Raw genomic sequence first — 20311 nt, 5'->3', positions numbered from 1 at the left:
CTGCAAGCCAAACTTTTGTGATTCATGCACATGCACTCCCAAGTAACTCTGCACAGCAGTTTGCTGCAATATTTTTTTACCATTTAAATAATAATGTAGTGTTCTCGCACAGGTGTAAAAGAACTCTGAACTAAACACCAAGCATAAACCAGTCAATGAGGCGGTCCCAGTAAGATTAACCATTTACTGTTCACTCTTCCACATTAACGTATGGTGAAAACTGTTGATAAAACAATACAAAATATATACAGTATTTGTTTCCTTCTTGACATCACATTTACATCATAAATACTTGCAAAAGTAAAACTACAACAACTATATTACATTAAAGTGCAACATACAGTCAGAATCTACCTATGCCATTGACTGGCTTTAAATACGCTTCAACACAAACTATCCGCAATTCTTTAAATAACAAAAAACATAAACCTTATCAACCGTCATTACTTTTAACAGAATCAGCGTTAACATTTTTAATTCAACATATTGATTATCTCATGAACTTACGGCATTGCTTCACTAATGTTTCTAGTGCGTAGAAAGAAAACTTTTCTCGCGCTGATCCTGCACACATAAGCCCCCTCCTTCCCATTTCTCCAAACCGGTATCTTCCCACAAGACGCGGCGAAACCGGGTGTGACGTCATTGCATGTCGTGATATATCACAGACAACGAATTTACTTTAAACAACCTTAACTTTAACTAGAAAACAATAACTAATGAATTACTAAAGCGAAAATATAATAAACTAAACAAATGCCTTAAAGGCAACACAAATAATCTACTTTCATTTTTCCTTCCAAAGCGGATGACCTTGCATTTGCCAACATTATACTCCATCTGCCAGACTGTTGCCCATTCACTTAACCTATCTATATCTCTCTGCAGACTCTCCGTATCCTCCACACAATTTCATATAATCAGCAAGCTTAGATATACTAGACATGGTGCCCTCTTCTAGATTGATAATGTATACCGTGAACAGTTGCAGACCCAGTACCGACACCTGCAGCACACCACTCACCACTGATTGCCAACCAGAGTAATACCCATGTATCCCAATTCCCTGCTTTCTGTTAGTTAACAAATCCTCTATCCACATTAATACATCACCCCCAAATCTATGTATCCTTATCTAATGGATAAGTATTTTAAGTGGCACCTCATTGAATGCCTTATGGAAATCCAATACCATCCATTTGTTCCCCTCTATCCACTGCGCTCGTTATATCCTCAAAGGACTCCAGTAAATTTGTCAAACAGGACCTGCCTTTGTTGAATCCATACTGCGTCTGCCTGATGGATCCATTTCTTTCCAGATGCCTCGCTATCTCTTCTTCAATGATAGCTTCAAGCATTTTCCCAACTACAGGTGTTAAACTAACTGGCCTACAGTTAACTGTCTTTTCTCTACATCCTTTTTTGAATAGTGGCATAATATTCACCTTCTTCCAATCCACCAGGACCTGTCCAGAGAATTTTGGTAAATCATCACCAAAGCCTCTAGTATATCTTCTGCCATTTCTTTCAGTACCCTGGAATGCATTCCATCAGGACCAGGGGACTTGCCCACCTTCAGACCCACAAGTTTGCTCAGTAGTAGCAGTAGTACTCTTTGGTGATAGCTATGGTATCGAGGTCTTACCTCCCATTGCATCCATAACATCTCTCTTTGGCATGTTAGATGTGTCCTCCACTGTGAAGACTGACACAAAATAGTCATTCAAAGCCCTTGCTATTTCATCATTACCCAATATCAATTCCCACTTCTTGTCTTCCAAGGGACCTACGTTCACTTCAGCCACTCTTTTCCATTTTATATAATAAAGTTTTACTGTCCATTTTAATATTTTGTGCTAGTTTATTTTCGTAATCTAGCTTCCCTGTCTTTAGTGCTCGCATTGTGGTTCTTTGGTGCTTTTTAAAGTTTTCCCAATTTTCCAGTTTCCCACTACTCTTGGAGCATTTAGTTTGATGCTTTAACCATATAACAATTACAGCATGGAAACAGGCCATCTGGGCCCTTCTAGTCCGTGCTGAATGCTTACTCTCACCTAGTCCCACCTACCTGCACTCAGCCCATAACCCTCCATTCCTTTCCTGTCCATATACCTATCCAAAAGACAAAATTGAACCTGCCTCTACCACTTCTACTGGAAGCTCATTCCACACAGCTACCACTCTGAGTAAAGAAGTTCCCCCTCATGTTACCCCTAAACTTTTGCCCCTTAACTCTCAACTCATGTCCTCTTGTTTGAATCTCCCCTACTCTCAATGGAAAAAGCCTATTCAGGTCAACTCTATCTATCCCCCTCATAATTTTAAATACCCTTCTTTTACTTCCTTAGTTATCTGAGGTTGGCTCTCCCCACCCTTACTGTCCTTGCTTTTAACTGGAATAAAAAATTTTTGAGCACCGTGAAAAATCTTTTTGAAAGTCTTCCACTGTTTCTCAACCATCCCACCATATAGTCTGTGTTCCCAGCCTACACTAGTCAAACTCTCCCTCATCCCATTGTAATCTCCATTGTTTAGGCTGATTCTTTATGTCCTTCAGTTTCTCATGGCAGGCAGAATTAAATGGTTTCAATATCTGTATGGTCCAGCTGCCCTTGGTAAGAAAATTTGGTCTTAGCTAAAAGGATGTTTCAAGTACAGTAAACTCCATTTGTCTGGCATGCTTGGGACTTGGTGCAGGACTTGCAAATTTTCCATAATATTGCATGTTATTCCAATTAATACCCCAGAAAACCTCGCTTTATTCTAAATAATACACAATAGTATAATAAATCTGCTCATCAAACTGGTAGGTTTGAAGGGAATAGATGAACCAGGGGTTCTGAGATCTTTGTGGGGGAAAGGGGTGCAGAAAGATGGAACCCAGTCAGTTTCAGGGGAACGTAGGAATAGGGGCAGTGCTGTGTTAAAGAGAACATTTGAAGCAGGTTCTGGGTGTGATGAAGTGATCACATGAATAAGAACCTGGTGGATCAGAAGGCCAAACTATCAGGATTTCCAAACAATTGATAGTGGATTATCCACATTTTTCTATATTATCAATATAATAGGAAGTTAGAACTGGTAACAATTTAAAAGAAAGACATCCATGCACAAACAATGAAAATAATCGCTAAATTAAAGAGGCTATTTGGCATTTACATCTTGAGTGCCAAGAACCACCCACAATACTCCAAATATGTTTGACTATTTAGTTGTAAGTAAAACATGTTTGGAGTATTGAGAGTAGTTCTAGGCACTGCACCTTGGCTTTGGACACTGTGCAGAATAATTTGTCGGCAATGGTGACAGGATGCACATTGTATTTCCTGAAATTTATCGGGTCAAGGGGTGCTTTAATATAATTCTAATATGTACCAAGAAGAACTTGATGTATAGATAACATCTCCAATGATTGGAGTCTTAAAAATTATAGTTGGGCTGGATGCATTAGAAGGGGACAGGCAAATTCTAAAAGTTAGAGCTAAGCCTTGCAGGAGTGAAGATATTAAATACCATCAGACTATAAGATACAAGAACAGAATTAGGCTATTTGGCCCATCGAGTCTGCTCCACCATTTCATCATGGCCGATCCAATTTTCCTCTCAGCCCCAATCTCCTGCCTTCAGCCCATATCCCTTCAAGCTCTGATCAATCAAGAATCTATCAACCTCAGCCTTAAATATAATGACTTGGCTTGCACAGCTGCCGATGAGTACCACCCTCTGGCAAAAGAAATTCACCCTCATTATTCTAAAAGGATACACCTCTATTCTGAGGCTGTGTCCTCTGGTCTTATGACTCTCCCATCATAGAAAACATTCTCTCCACATCCACTCTATCAAGGACTTTCACCATTCAATAGGTTTCAATGAGCTCACCCTCATTCCAAATTCTAGTGAATGCAGGCTCAGAGCCATCAAATGCTCTTCACATGACAAGTTCTTCATTTTCGTGAACCTCCTTTTAACCCTCTCCACTAAGGGACCCAAGCCTGCTCACAATACTCCAAGTGAGGCCTCACCAGTGCTTTATAAAGCTTCAACATTACATCCTTGCTTTTTTATTCTAGTCCTCTTGAAATGAATGTTAAGATTGCACTTGCCTTTCTCATCATTGATTCAATCTGCAAATTAATCTTTAGGGAATCATGCACAAGGACTCCCAAGTCCTTGTGCACCTTAGTTTTTTTGTATATTTTCTCTCCATTTAGAAAATAGTCAACACTTCCATTTCATCTACCAAACTGCATGACCACACACTTCCCAACACTATTACATCTGTATTTTTTTACTCCTTCTGCTAATCTAAGTCCTTCAGGGTCTCTCTACTTCCTCAAAACTACCTGCCCCTCTACCTACCTTTATATAATCTTCAAACTTTGCAACAAAGCCATCAATAAATTCCTTCATCTAAATCATTGACATAAAACATAAAAAGAATCAGTCCCAACACAGACCCCTGTGGAACACCACTAGTCACCAGTAGCCAACCAGAAAAGGCTCCCTTTATTCCCGTTCTTTGCTTCCTGCCAGTCAGCCACTGCTTTATCCATGCTTTAATCTTTCCTGTAATAGCATGGGATCTTGCTTGTTAAGCAGTTTCACTTGTGGCACCTTGTCAAAGGCCTTCTGAAAATCTAAGTATACATCAACCGATTCTCCTTTGACTGTCTTGTTTGTTATTTCTTCAAAGAATTCCATCAGATTTGTCAGGCAAATTTTCCCTTGAGGAAACCTTGCTGATTACGACCTATCTTATTATGTGCCTCCAAGTACCATGAGACCTCATCCTTAATAATAGACTCCAACATCTTCCCAACCACTGAGGTCAGACTAACTGGCCTATAGTTTCCTTTCTTCTGCCTCTCTGCCTTTTGAAGAGTCGAATGACATTTGCAGTTTTCTAGTCTTCCAGAACCAATCCACAATCTAGCGATTCTTGAAAGATTACTAATGCCTCCACAATCCAGACATCCCACCCTGCAAAAACTCATTTCATGGAGGTAGCACCACCACCCCCGGTCGACCTCCAAGTGTGTATGTATACAGGACATTTGATTATGTAAGAACACAATTTATTTGATCACGTATTGAAGCTATTTACAAATCCATCTCATTGGCATTCAAAAAACTCAAGATCCATTTCCAACCTGTTTCTCTCCAATCAACCTGCATGTTGAAATCTCCCAAAACTGCCCTTTTGATACGCCTTTTCTATTTCCCGTTGTAATCTGTGGTCCACATCCCAGCTACTGTTGGAAGGCCTGTATAATTGCCATCAGGGTCATTTTACATTTGCAGTTTCTTAACTCAACCCACAAGGATTCATTCAACATCTTCCAATCCTGTGTCATGTCTTTCTACTGCTTTGATGCAAGTCTTTACCAGCAGAGCCATCCCACCCCCTCTGCCTACCTTCCTATCCTTCCAATACATTCAGCTCCCAACTACAACCATCCTTCAGCCAAGATTCAGTGATGGCCACATCATACCTGACAATCTGTAATCGTGCAACAAGATCATCCACCTTGTTTCTTGATTAGCATACATTTTAACCGTTGCTTTGCTGCAATTTCCACAATAATGCATATTCGCCCATTAATGCAATTGCAGAGAACAGAGAAGTTGCTCCACGTCTCTGTTATTACCATCTGCATCTTAACGTAGAGACACACAAGGGTCATAAGTACTTCTCTTAGTGGTGGGGTGGAGAGAGACTAAAGAGGAGTTATAGTTGGGGATTGGATTGGCAAGAACAAAAGCTTCTGATGATCCAGTCACCCTTGCCCTCAGCTGTCACAGCTGACACCAGATTCTCAACAAGGAGATTCATTATGTCAGCTCACTCTCATACCAAATAAGTTGTTCCAATACAACACACACTGACGTGCTGATTGTATAATTCTTGGAAATTTCATTTTTACACTTGCAGCTGATTAGTTGTAATGTCATACTTGGAAAATAGTTACAGCCCAAGAAAGGATCACATGTAATACCCTCCACTCTCCCCCCACCACCACTGGTTAACATATTTCTCTTTTTTCTCTGCTCTGAAACTAGTAACAATGAAAAAATATCAAACACCACTAAATAGTGGTTCTGCCTTATTGCTCAACACACACCAGGGATTTTTGGATTGGCTCTGAGCCGAACTGGTGTCAACCATAACCAGTTGAGAGGCAACGTGTTTTCAATCTAATAGTCTTAAAAATAACTTAGCAATCTTTCTTTCTGCTCATCCCTTCCCCTTTTCAGAGTGGGCTTTGACTATTTTATCAAGTTAAAAGTTTTCTCAAGTTTGCAGGAGAAATGTCATGACTTTTTACAAAATATAGGCAAAGTCGACTTAAGCTTATGTAAAATTGGCTTCAATTTAACAAAGACCACATTAAACAACTTGTACACATAAGACAATATTTTCTTTAGTCAAATTGTCATTGTTATTGTGGCCAGAATTCAGCTCAAAATGAAGGTCAAACAGCCACAACTAATTCCCATCATGAACATTTCTAAGACAGATAATCTTGCTCAAAATCAGATCAATATTTAGCTTCATTGAATAATATGAATTATATCATGTTCACACATTAGAGCTAATGCAGTAAGAAAATCTTACTTTGACCCCTCTGATGAAAATGCATTCAAATGTTTCCAAGGCTATTGCCACTAAAATATGCACCAGTAGTGCTGACCCACTGAAAACTGATACCTTAGATTCTGAGTGTGCTCAGAACCAACTGAAATAGTGGGCTGGGATGGATAGATGTGTCATGGGTAAGTATGCATCTCAAGAAGCCATGGCGGGGATGAACTGGTGTTTTCAGGAAGTTGCACAAGAGATGACACTCAGGTACTGAGAATGCATTGGACAAGAACCTCCTACCCAAATTCACTGATATATGGTCCCTGTGGATTTCATTTATTTTTACATAATCAGCTCTTTCTATGCCATCTAAGCTGGTGTCTGTTCATAATGAAAAGGCACAACAGTGGAGAAACGTGGAAGCTATGTCCTACTCATTTAGGACATCTGTTGAAGTGATAGATCTTTCTTTGTGTTGTCCACCAATGCTGTCTCTGCTCTAACAAATTTATCGTACCTCAGTAATCTTCTTGTGAGTGGGAGTCCACAGCTCAGTGAGGAGGATTTAGTTTCCTGCTCCCATGGAGCTTCAGATTGATTTCATGCAGCAGAGACCAAACCTCTACTGGGTTGAGCAACACAACAGCAGATTAAGTTAGAGCCACTGCCCCTCAACTCCAGTGGCCTAGATTCAATCCCAACTGCAATAGCTGTCTACATGAAGTTAGCTCATTCTCCCTGTGACTGTATAGGCTTCCTCCCAGATCCAAATGATGTGCAACTTGTTCAGTTAATCAATTACCATAAATTGCCCCTGGTGTGTAGACGAGAACTTGAAAGTAATGTGGGAAAAAAATAGGATTAGTGTAAAGTCCTTAAGGGCAGCATGAACTCTGGGCTGAAAGACATGATTCCATGCTGCAGGAAAATAATACTGCAGAAAAGTCACAGAAGCTAGTAGGCACCGTGTGACTGAAATGTTGCCAATCCCTAACAAAGTACGTTTGACCTGCTGTGTGGAGGTTGCTGGATCCAGTCAGTATTGTGAGGTCGCAAGAGATGAACTCAATGCTCCTCCTCACTTCCTGTATTCACTTTGACAGGCTTGACAGCTTCTGACCTTCCTACTGCACATTCACACCAATCTTATAATACAGAATCCCTACCGTGGAGTTTATCCATGGGCTATAAAACCATGAGTTCATACACAAACCCTTTTACCTCGTCATTCCCAAACCCGTAAACCCTCGCACCATACTCCATAGCTGGTGCCACCCCATTCCTCAGTCTAATATGCTTGTCCTGTGCCAGTCTTTGACATCAGAGTCAATAATGCAACTATTGTTATCCTCATTCTCTTCTCCCTTCAGTACTAGAGAGGCAAGTGTGTGTGTGTGTGTCTCTCTCTCTCTCCAGAGATCTACAAAGGCAAAAAACAATAACTGTAAAATGTACCCAGAACACCTTTATGGTAATGAGGGCATTTAATCACTGATAAAACCAAAGAGGTCGTAATCAATGAGACATTAGTAATTAGTGTACCTAGAACTTATATCCCCTTTGCTCTTGAGATAGCCATTGGATGAGGATAAGGATGGTCTCATGCATCTCTGTAAAGCCCTGAATGCAAAAAGCCTCATGCCTTTGCCTCCTTCCAGTTTTCCCATTCTACCCTAAATGGAGGAAACAAGACAAAATCACTTTCGGATTATGCTATATATAAAAGGTTAATCTGTGTTTAGTGATTATGGATTGAAGTCGGTGCTGGACAGAATAAGAAATGGTTGGAGTAGAAGTGTGTGTGTGGTGTACAGCTCACCCTGGTATCAGCGATCATGAAGTTCCTTGTAAACTTTGTTCAGTTAAGCACAGATTATCTGTGCAAAAGTTCAGGGAAAACTTGTCAGTTTGCTGTTCTTTATTTCATTCTAATTTATATGGAGGCCTGCAGACTTTGATGTATTCAGAGAATTTTTGCTATTGGTTGATAGTACTTGCAGTATAATAAAGGAATCCTGTGGAATGTAGGGCTATCATGAGACAGCAAACACAAGTCATACGTTTCTGGCATGAATAACTCAAATCTATTTTCAGCCCTACAACACTAGCAGTATTATCACCTTCTTGCTTTGATGTATATTGGTCCTCTAGGTCCTCAATGTCATGAATTGCCTTCAGGAAAATTTCTATCTACAAAGCAAATGGCTGCAATGTTCAGAACTTTCGAACTCACCAGCATAATTACCACTCCATCTAGTGAATCCTGTTGCCTTTCCCCTCACACTTGATTACTGCCTTGCTACTCCCTCAGCAACAATAACCCATATAGGAACCATTATTCTGTTGTTTAGTATGAGCAACAAAGATAAATCTGTGACCACTTTAATAAAAACTGCTGCTGAATGACTGAGCCTAGACAGACCAAATAATCATCAACATTATAAATCATGTCAAGGATTAACTGGATTTGTAAAAACAACTTGGATTTATCAACCATTTTAACTAAGCAAAAGGCCCAATAATACAAGAATATAATTAAATAATTGGCAATCCCTGGAACTGCATATTAAAATTCAGGTAGCAGCCATGCATATTGCTTCTATCTTCCAATTCCATCCCTGGTGACGGTGGATTGAAGCAGAGCTTTATCAGCAATCTCCCCTGACAATAGCACATTTTTAGAGCTGGGTATAAGCACAATAGGTTAAATGTTCGTATGATTCTATGTCACAAGTTCCTGATGAGACTTCCTAATTACCTAGAATAATTGAGCTGGATTAGGTTGGACAGGAAATAAATTACAAATCACAACCTAATCCTGATCATGCCCATCTCCATTGCAGAGGTAGGTCATAAGGAGAGTGAAAGATGAGATTCGTTTGCAAGATGGAAGGAGGTTTCTTTAAATATGTATCTCATTGAAAATTTATTTAAAATTTAAAATTATAAAATTTATAAAATCTTATTTAAAATTTCATAATATATATTTAGAGATATTGCGCAGAACTTTTGGCTCAACAAACCGCACTGCTCAGCAACCCATCTATTTAAACCAAGCCTAATCATAGGACAATTTACAATGACCAATTAGCCTAAATGGTACATCTTCGGAAACTGGAGCACTCGGAGGAAACCCACACTCACAGGAAGAACATATAAACTTCTTACAGAAGGCGCCAGAATTGAACTCCGAACTCTGGAACACCCTGTACTGTAACAGTGACGGACTAACCACTACACTACCATGACACCCTTACAAATATTGATCCATTAGACACTAAGTGCACTTCTGAATCCCTTCATTTGCATATTCAAGTACTAATCATTGTATATTGCTTTAGTCTTAATGCCAACTGGCTAGATTTCCCAGTTTGGGTAATGCAGGAACCATAGGAAAGTGAGGAGTTTCATGGAACAATGCTTTCATATTTCTTGAACAACAATTCTACTAGACATGCTCCCCAAACACAGAGAGTGACCCTAGCCAGTGTCTGCATGGTTTAAAGACCACCACCCCATCTCCAATCACAATACAGTACACCCTTTTTTGACCCGTATCATTACTCCTGAAGGCTGGTAAATCTCTGATCTCTATTGATCACCCTCACCTTTCCAAACAAAGGAAAGGTGCAGACACTCACATAGTTGATATCAGATTTGAGAACATTGAACAGGTTGGAATTTTATTCTCTATAATTAGAGAATTTTTAAAAAAAAAAATCAATCATTCCTTTAAAATTGAAATTAGATAACAATAAGATCTTCATAAAGAGAATGACAGTTCCTCTTCCAGCATGTAAAAATGCTAAAAATGTGGAAATCCCTACCATGAAGAGAAATCAAGCTGAAGAATGTTTCAGTTGGGTTTAGACAATGGCTTGATCAAACAGGTGATAGAGGCAGTAGCTGCAGAACCAGATGTTTATCTTGGAAATTCTAGAGTACGGAAAGTTCAAGGCCTGGCTGCTGCTGATAAAGTGAAAATGAGGTGGAGAATGCATAAAGAACAGCCAGAGAATTAATTCTGGTGGAACTGAAGTATTCATAGAGACAGGGTGTGGTGTGTAAGTTTAAAACAGATTCAGTGGACTAGAATTACATTTATTAAAGATAAGGTTTGATGCAAAATGGCACCAGATTGGTTAAGATGAGTGATGGTTAGTGATGAGGTCCAGCAAGAAAGCAATTGAATAACAAATTTGAGAGCTTTTAGTGTCGTGGTTTCTCGTGCCCCAAACGACCAGGAGACGCAGAAGATTCTTCGAGAAGTATTAAACTTTAATTTGCAAATCAAAGCTGAGACAGTCATTGAGCTAGTCGCCGATTGCCCACTGATCCTTGTACATAGCATTTTTTATAGCAATCTCCTGGTTTAGTTGCATTATCATATCCAATCGGTCTACAGTTGTGTATCACAAGTACATCCGCCACTACTGTTTCTACCCATTGACTTAATCATGTTCTAATCTACATCTCTTAGCTAGCCTCTCATTAACACCCCATTATCTTCTACATTCTTAAGATTCTCCTACTAAATTGGATACATGCATAGCAAATAGCAAGCTCAAAGCTGACTACATAGTTTTGGTTACACAGCAAACAATACTACTTTTATACTCCAATATTAGTAAAACAATATTAGTAAATCTTTTAGTTTAACACATGGAGTAGAAATAACATTAGTGTATTCTACTGAGCAATGAAAATTTATTTAATAAAAAGCCCTCAATTCCAAATCAATATTAAATTTCTGAACCATTCCCAATAAATGTATAAGAGCCGTTGAAAAATCTATTTGGTGAATGAGCTCGCTCAGGAATCTACATTATAAACTTTCTCGTGAATGACAAGATAACTTGAAGTGAAAGCACCAAAATTAAGAAGAGTTCCTGACTCCAAGTGATTACTGAGAGTTAAGATTGTTATAGCTTTTGGAATTCTAGGGAATCAAAGGTTCTGGCTTTTCACCAGGATGTCAATGGCTATTTTCACATTGATGAAGAAGTGGTTTGAGGGGCAGTATACTCCTGATTCCATTTGTCTCCTGTAAATTGGCTGGATCAGGAAACAAGTGCCTCCTGCCGAACAGTCTCGGCCCAAAACGTTGACTGAACTTTTTCCCATAGATGTTAACCTGGCCTGCTGAGTTCCTCTAGCATTTTGTGTGTCACTTAAATGTCAAATACCATTTCCATTTCATAAACTGTTGACTCTGCTGGACTGTATTTTGTTATTGTACACAAGCTACTGCTTCTTAACAAATTCCAGCATTTTTCCCAATGACAAATTAAACAATCTAGTACTTGGTTTTCTTCACTTCTTAATTCAAAGCATTACTTTTGTGATTTTCAATTCACTAAGACTTCTATGATTCTAGGGAACTTTCCTAATTTCACAACCAATCCACCCAATCTCAGATCCCAGAATAAAGGCCAGGTTAAATGTATTCAAGAGAAAGCTTCATAACCATGAATAATAAATGCTAAAATTGAAGACAGTATAGTGGTGTGGTGTTTAAATGGTACTGGACTAGCCGTACCAAGTCTGTTATTTGAACTGCAAATACTATACAAGCATAGCTGCACTATTGACTGTCCACTGACTAGGCCTCTGCATCAAAACTCAAATAACCAACTCTATATACTACAACATACCAATGTTTTAGATTAAACAATACTTGCAGATGCTTTTAAGTCCATATAAAATGTTTAAGCAATGTTTTTTACCTATGGGTCCTACAAGTTCTTTACTGAAATATATACAAGATGGGGACAAGGCAGGAACCGGGTATTGATAGTAGATGATCAGCCATGATCTCAAAATGGCGGTGCAGGCTCGAAGGGCCGAATGGTCTACTTCTGCACTTATTGTCTATTGTCAAAGTTAACTAAAATTATATTAATTTAAGACAGCAACAGTTTGACAGACATAAAAAATGGAATGCTGATTTTAAAAATTTCTTTACTCTGTTCATGCTTCTTTTGTTATAGGAAGATAACAATGCCAAGTACAATTCATACACTTAAATTGCCAAAATAGTTTATTTGCATGTATTTCAAGCCTTGTATTATTAAGAATTCTTTTAGCTTTGTTTATAAAAGGTAAATGACACCCTGGTAAGAGAGCACCAAAAAAAGCAAAAAAAAACTAACAGAATTATATGCACTATTACCTGAACAGAATTATGCACTTTAATGTTCACTCTTGTATAATCACAAAAAGGGAAATTGACTTTGTATCAGTGCATATTTTTGCAAAATTGTTGTATTCATTGATCCACTATTCAGATAAGAGAAGACATTTTAATAGGAAGATTCCATGGTTACTGTATGGTTCATTCTTCCTCCTCCTATAATGCTCAGCAACTCACAAGTAGCCTTGTATTCAGTGCCAGTTATCACTCATTGTGTTCAACAGGTACTCCATTTTATTACTCTTAACTTCCACAGTGGTGATTCATCAGGCCAGAGACTCAAGCTACTTAAATTACAGTTGGTCAATCAGAAAATGATTTAAAGTGAACTCAATAAGTTTGTCCAATGCAGTCTTCTCTGCTAACTTCCATCTCATTCAAACTTATTAAGCATGGATTTGAAATAAATTATATACCCCCGGATCCATTTTAACTATGGATCTGCTTGGAACATTAGCAATCCAATGTGGCTTTCCAAAGTGGAAATACATGTAGTGTGAAGTCACAAAGTAGCATTACTGATACTCCTGGGGCTTTTCTTTGCTGTCTATAACTTCCAGCACAAGAACAGAATGGGTCATTAACATTTAGTCTTTGGCATCACCAACTCCATCAGGATTGATAGCAAACATAGCCTCTGCCTCAGGCAGACATGGGGAGTCGTAAATTTTACAGATTCGTGTTTCACCTCGCCCTTTCCTCAAGTATAATCTGAAAAAATAATGAAAAGGCAGATATTATGGAATTTTCTGGTAGATAAGTCTGTTGTTTTAAAATAATATAGGCAATGCATTTCATCTATTATTCTCCAAAATGATATGGTCTTAATACATCAAGGAAATAAAAACAGCAAATCTGTTTAGTGAGCAGCGGAACCATAGCAACTACAATGGTAAATATCTGTTTGAGAGCTAACTTGCTATCAAAAGGATGTTAAAATTGACCATGGCCAAAGGGTTGAGAAAATTATCTGCCAGTATCTATGCTCCATAATGTTATCCAGTAACAATTGCTGGAAATGCGTTCAAGAGCTGGGTCAACTTTTCTGGTGGACTAACTTACAAGGCATGCAAAAGTTTGGGCACTCCTAGTCAAAAGTTCTGTTACTGTGAATAGTTAAGTGAGTAGAAGATAAACTGATCTCCAACATTCATAAAGATAAAGATGAAACATTCTTTTCAACATTTTAAGCGAGATTAGTGTACTATTTTTGTTTTGAACAATTTTAGAGTGAAAAAAAGGAAAGGAGCACCATGCAAAAGTTTGGGCACCCCAAGAGATTTCAGCTCTCGATAACTTTTACCAAGGTCTCAGACCTTAATTAGCTTGTTAGGGCAATGGCCTGTTCAGTCATCGTTAGGAAAGGCCAGGTGATGCAAATTTCAAAGCTTTATAAATACCTTGGCTCCTCAAACCTTGTCCTAACAATCAGTAGCCATGGGCTCCTCTAAGCAGCTGCCTAGCACTCTGAAACTTAATATAAATGATGTCCACAAAGCAGGAGAAGGCTATAAGAAGATAGCAAAGTGTTTTCAGGTAGCTGTTTCCTCAGTTTGTAATATAACTAAGAAATGGCAGTTAACAGGAACGGTGGAGGTCAAGCTGAGTTCTGGAAGTCCAAGAAAATTTTCCAAGAGAACTGCTCGAAAGATTGCTAGAAAGGCAAATCAAAACCCCCATTTGACTGCAAAAGACTTTCAGGAAGTTTTAGCAGACTCTGGAGTGGTGGTGCACTGTTCTACTGTGCAGTGACACCTGCACAAATATGACCTTCATGGAAGAGCCATCAGAAGAAAACCTTTCCTGCATGCTCACCACAAAATTCAGCGTCAGAAGTTTGCAAAGGAACATCTAAACAAGCCTGTGGACTGATGAAGTTAAAATAGAACTTTTTGGTCGCAATGAGTATGTTTGGAGAAAAAAGGGTGCAGAATTTCATGAAAAGAACACTTCTCCAACTGTTAAGCAGGGGGGTGGATCGATCAAACTTTGGGCTTGTGTTGCAGCCAGTGGCACGGGGAACATTTCACTGGTAGAGGGAAGAATGAATTCAATTAAATACCAGCAAATTCTAGAAGCAAACATCACACTGTCTGTAAAAAAAGCTGAAGATGAAAAGAGGATGGCTTCTACAACTGGATAATGATCCTAAACACACCTCAAAATCCACAATGGACTACCTCAGGAGGAGCAAGCCAAAGGTTTTGACATGGCTCTCACAGACCCCTGACATCGAAAATCTGTGGCTAGACCTCAAAAGAGCAGGGCATGCAAGACGGCCCAAGAACCTCACAGAACTAAAAGCCTTTTGCAAGGAAGAATGTGTGAAAATCCCCCAAACAAGAATTGAAAGATGCTTAGCTGGCTACAGAAAGCGTTTACAAGCTGTGGTACTTGCCAAAAGGGGTGTTACTAAGTACTGACCATGCAGGGCACCCAAACTTTTGTTTTGGGCCCTTTTCCTTTTTTGTTATTTTGAAACTGTAAAAGATGGAAATAAAAAAGTAATCTTGCTTAAAATATTAAAGAAATGTGTCATCTTTATGCCTTTTGGAAATCAGGTAATCTTTTACTCGCTTAGCTATTCACAGTAACAGAAATTTTGACCAGGGGTGCCCAAACTTTAGCATGCCACTGTATAAGTGGACCAACTCTTTAATATACATTATTAACATTGAGATATCAAAGTAGTCCTTCTTTAACAAGATATAAAAGCTTTCAAGACAAGAGGAGAAGGCAAGAAATTAAAACTGTAAAAGCCGAGTGCCAAATTTCCTAATAAATAGTATTTACTTTACACTTTTAACATATGGAGGCAGTTCTATGACCTTTTGTGTCATGAGATAATTGAGCATCTAACCCTGGGCTACAGTTTCTTCCAGCTTGGCCCCAGGTGCAGTCTTCTGCTGGATTCCTATACATTTATGCAGCAGAAAAAACAGATGGTTGCACTCTGAAGAAATGGAAAAAGGGCAGGAATAAATTCTTGGCAGTCCCTCAAAAATGAAAGATGAGTGGGAACAAACCTTACTGTCCAATTTATTAACAGACTAGAGCAAGGGCAGTCCCTACCAGCTTGACAACAGAGGAGGTTGAAGGTATTGGAGAAAGTACATTAGCATCAGTTGAAAACAGGCTTTCAAAGAGAAAATGGAGGTAGAATAAGTGGGTCCCTTTTAGACTGGAGTATACCAGAGATCAATTTTTGCCTAATTACAATTTCCATTTTGGACTTGGAGGAGGGAATGAGATGCAAGATTTCTAAATTTGGCAATGACATAATAATAGATGGAAGGATATATTTTGATGAGGACCTGGTGATTCTGCAATAGGATATAGATAGATTGAGTGATTGGATGAATGTGAGATCAAGAGGACATGCACCTCATCTAGAAATAAAAGATTATTATTTAAATAGAGAGACCACAAATGAATTAAGTTTGAAGAATTGTTCTAGAATGTTTCAGTGCACGAATCACAAAATGCTTAGCAGGTAGATCCAACAGGTAGTTGAGAAGGCCTTATTGAAAAGAGTGGTAGAATGTGAGAATAAAAGAGATCTTGTTACAGTACTGATGAGGACACATCCAGAATACTGTGCACAGGTATGAGTCCCCCTATCCGTGCCCCCCACTAAAAATAGTAGCATCAGATGCAGCCCAGAGGAGATTTATCATGGCAATTCCTTAAATGAGAGGGCCACCTATCAAAAGGCTAGACAATTCTGAGCTATATTCGTTAAGAGTTTAGAAGAATGAAGGGTGACCTTACTGAAACAATAGATGTTGAGATACATCCACTAGTTGGAGAGTCACAAACAACAGGGCATACAGAACTACAGAATAAGGGGCTGGTTATTTAAAATTGAAATGTGTACGTAATTTCCCTCTCAGAATGAAGTGAATCTCTGGAATTCTCTCCATCAGTGTTGGAGGCCAGATTATATAAAATGCTGAAGGAAGGGATAAATATTTTAAAGAACTAGAAACTGAGCATTATGGAGAACTGGCAGAGAGGAGTGAGGACAGCAATAGATGAGCCATGATTACACTGAATGGCATGATAGACTTCAAAGGCTACGTGGCATACTCCTGCTCTGATTTTCTCATGACTGCAGACTCATAAAGAATAACAAGTGGTAGTATAATGACAAGATAGAACAGATATTGTGCAACTTTGATGGGACTAAAAATGTTTATACGGATGCTTACTTTAGTTGCTCATGAGCCTGCACTTTTGTTTACATTGCCAGCACATAAACAGCAAGTTTGACACATTTTTTCATTTCCTCTCTTTATTTGTAAGTTTGTTCCTCTAAAATTTTCAACATAGTTAAGAGCATTGTTTGGATTGTTGAAATGTTACTGCATGCTCACGGTTTGGTATTCATTCGTAGAAAGATTGGATAATTGTCATTTGTGGTACCATATCTCAACAAGGGAGGCAATGCTTCTAAGTGTGGATGGGAAATAAGTAAAATAAAACCTTCAAATGATTGAAAATAATTGGAAGAACAATTAAGTTTTGTAACAATAGCTGTGCTTGGACTTTGCAAATTCTAGATGTAAATGGTATGAAGCAGATGATCAACACTACCATCTAGAAACTCATGAAACAATCTTTACTGAACATCTTATCAATTCCACCTACCTCGTCGTCGATGCATGGGCAATAATGTTTCCACCTATTGGTTTTTTCGGATCTGCGGCAAACATGGCTGCCCCATCAACCTGGGCCACTACCTGGTTAGTTATTACAACAGCTACCCCAAACTAGAAAACAATTTTAACATTTTTTAAAATGACATAAATCAATTTCATTACAAATTATAAAAATTATTTTCTTTTAGTTTCACATCTTTTGGGTTAACTACTTATGTTCTAACTGGAAATGTTAACATTGTAGAAAAGCAAAGTAAACACAGTTTTGCCAGCTGAGTAAATAGCGCAAAATTACAGAACCCTCTGGCGCAGTTCATTTAAGAGTAAAACCTATTAAGTAACAAGGAATTGAAGCATCACGAACATGTTATATAACTATTCCACTGACTGCAAGAATCAGAAATGTGTGTGTGCGCATGTGTGTTTATATAAAATAATATCTTTGATAAGGATGCTGAAAGTAAAATTTCAGAATCTGCATATCAAACTTGCAATTGCGATAAACATTGAAGACCGGAAACTACAGGAGGACATTAATTGGCTGAATGTCCAAAAAAAAAATGGCAGATGAAATGTATTACAAGTAGAATGAAGCAATACCCTTGGACATCAAAAACAAAATACATACGCAAAAGGCACAGTTCCGAAATGATGCACAATAATGGAATGTCACATCCAGTTCAGTTCATGATCTTATAGGATGTGTGAGGATTCTAGGAAGAGTACAAAATAGATTTACTAAATTGTTCTTGAGTGTGGCGATTTTAGCTACAAGGTTAGGATGAAGAAGCCTAAGATATCCTCCTTGTAGCAAATAAGAGTTGACAGAAATATACTAGATTATAATAAATAAAAGTGGGTAAACAGAGAAGCTGAACCTTTTAGTGAAAGGCATAAAGATCAAGGTAAACAGATTCAAAGTGATAGACATGAGTGTAGGGAGCAAGGGATGCAAAGACAGGAACTTCAGTTTCAAAGAAAGATGCAGAGAACATTTTTGATCTGTAAGAATGCCAACAAAGTGATCGAACCTTTGCTTTCAAAACAGAATAAATAAGCATGAAGAAAATCATGTGTGGACCTACAAGGGAAGTATGGGTGAGTCCAACTGAAGAAAACGCACCACAAAAAGCATTTCAAATTCCAGTAAATGTGATTAGTACAGATAGGTACTCAGTTGTTATGATGTGGTGAGATGAAGGACCAGTTTCTGTCTATGAGTCTCTATGGAAATGTGGGTCCAAACAGCCTCTTGTTGTGCTGTAACCAATCAATGGAATATTTTAAACATTGCAGTTGATCAGATTTTGAGAATTCAAGGCACTACATTCTCCATTTCATAGTTGATCATTCATATAAAATTCAAACTCAAAGCAAAAGTAAGTTTCTTTTTTCCAGATTTGAAGTTAATGTCTACTTTTATACAGACATGTGATACAAACCTTCTCTGCATTGATACCACCCTATTTCTACCAATTTGATTACTAAAACACAAAATGAATCCAAATATGCAACCCATATGTTATTACAAAGTGGAAGGCTTACCTCATCTGCCAGTCGCAACAACATTCGTAGAAACCGTGCAAGATGCATCTGCCGAGCAGATAGCTCACCCCTACCGGAGTAGTCTGTCCTATACAAGGCTGTTGCACTGTCCACAATTAACAAGGCATATCTACAAAGAGGGAAGTCAACTTACAACTATTTTCAACAACCACAGTCTTAATAACAAGGATAGAAATATTCAAAGCTAATTGCCTGCACTATAATTCTCACAACTTCATGTGTAATGTAACAATCAAAACAAACCGCAGATGCTGGAAATCTGAAAAATAAAGAGAAAATGCTGGAAACCTTCAGCAAATGATAGAGCATTTATGGAAAGGGAGAAACAATTAATGCTTCAAAACAAAGGTTAACTCAGGAATTACCCAGGAGTTTTTGATCTAAAATGTTAATTATATTTCTTTTTCCATGGATGCTGGCTGACATGCTGAATATTTCAGGCATTTACTACTTTTATTGAATTTTGAAAACAATGGATTACTGTTCCACTATACTGTATCAAAGTGTTGGTCACTCAGTAAAGGTATATTTTAGTTATTTGAAAATTGGATCCTGACACTTAATTTGAAGTAGTTTTTGAGTTTGCATTGTCCACAGCTGTTAACTACATATATTATGAAATGGAATGCCTACCCTTAAGTAAATTAATTTTGGATAACATTATCCAGCTCACTGTGCTTACACTAGTTATGTGTCAACAAAGAAGTCACCAACTCCTTACTCTTTTCCCTCTACTTTTCATTTGTTATGTACAATTTCACTGCTTTTCAAAGTCCCTTATCTTGTAACAATACCCCTTGATCAATATGCTCCCACTGTTGGAAACATCTTATGCTCCTTCACGATCTTCTGTTTCTCAGAAAGGTCACTCCAAACCCCCAAGATTACAAACTCAAACAGTTTAGCCTCTTTTGATAAGACAGCCCTCTAATCTCTGGTTTTGATTGCACTGTTATACCTTACTCAGAGATCCAAAATATTTATTTTACTCATTGTATCCCATTGCAAATCAGTCTTGATAGAGTTGAGGGAAGAGAAATTATTATTTTCATGATTTCTTTAACTAAGACACTCAATTTTATCAAGATTTTCATAATGCAGTAATAAATAATCTTAACTTTGGAAAAGCAAAATTTTTGACTTCTATTATACTGTTAAATGTGTTTGACAGATTTAGACTGCCAATTAATAGAATTTTTTAATAACATAATGCTTGCCATTAAGATGATCTGGAAGTAGATCTTCAAGCTTGCCCATCATATAAAAGGATTGCACTGATCTGATTATAACTTCAATTCTGTATACTTT

General features: G+C 38.1%; 1 protein-coding gene across 1 annotated transcript in view; it reads right to left on the bottom strand.

The window, feature by feature from the left end:
* Positions 1 to 12524: 12524 nt before the first annotated feature.
* rad51 (RAD51 recombinase) overlaps positions 12525 to 20311 on the bottom strand; it is a 77104-nt gene continuing 69317 nt past the window's right edge. Inside the window, exons 8-10 of the mRNA XM_073040341.1 lie at positions 18983 to 19112; positions 17427 to 17548; positions 12525 to 13487 (exon numbers count right to left, since the gene is read on the bottom strand). Coding sequence (XP_072896442.1) covers positions 13364 to 13487; positions 17427 to 17548; positions 18983 to 19112 — 376 coding nt within the window. The 3' untranslated portion in view covers positions 12525 to 13363. The remainder of the gene's footprint in view (positions 13488 to 17426; positions 17549 to 18982; positions 19113 to 20311) is intronic.

Source organism: Hemitrygon akajei, chromosome 3, assembly GCF_048418815.1.
Source record: "Hemitrygon akajei chromosome 3, sHemAka1.3, whole genome shotgun sequence".
Taxonomy (NCBI): domain Eukaryota; kingdom Metazoa; phylum Chordata; class Chondrichthyes; order Myliobatiformes; family Dasyatidae; genus Hemitrygon; species Hemitrygon akajei.
The sequence above is the reverse complement of the archived record's forward strand: the minus strand, read 5'-3'. Positions and strand labels throughout refer to the sequence as shown.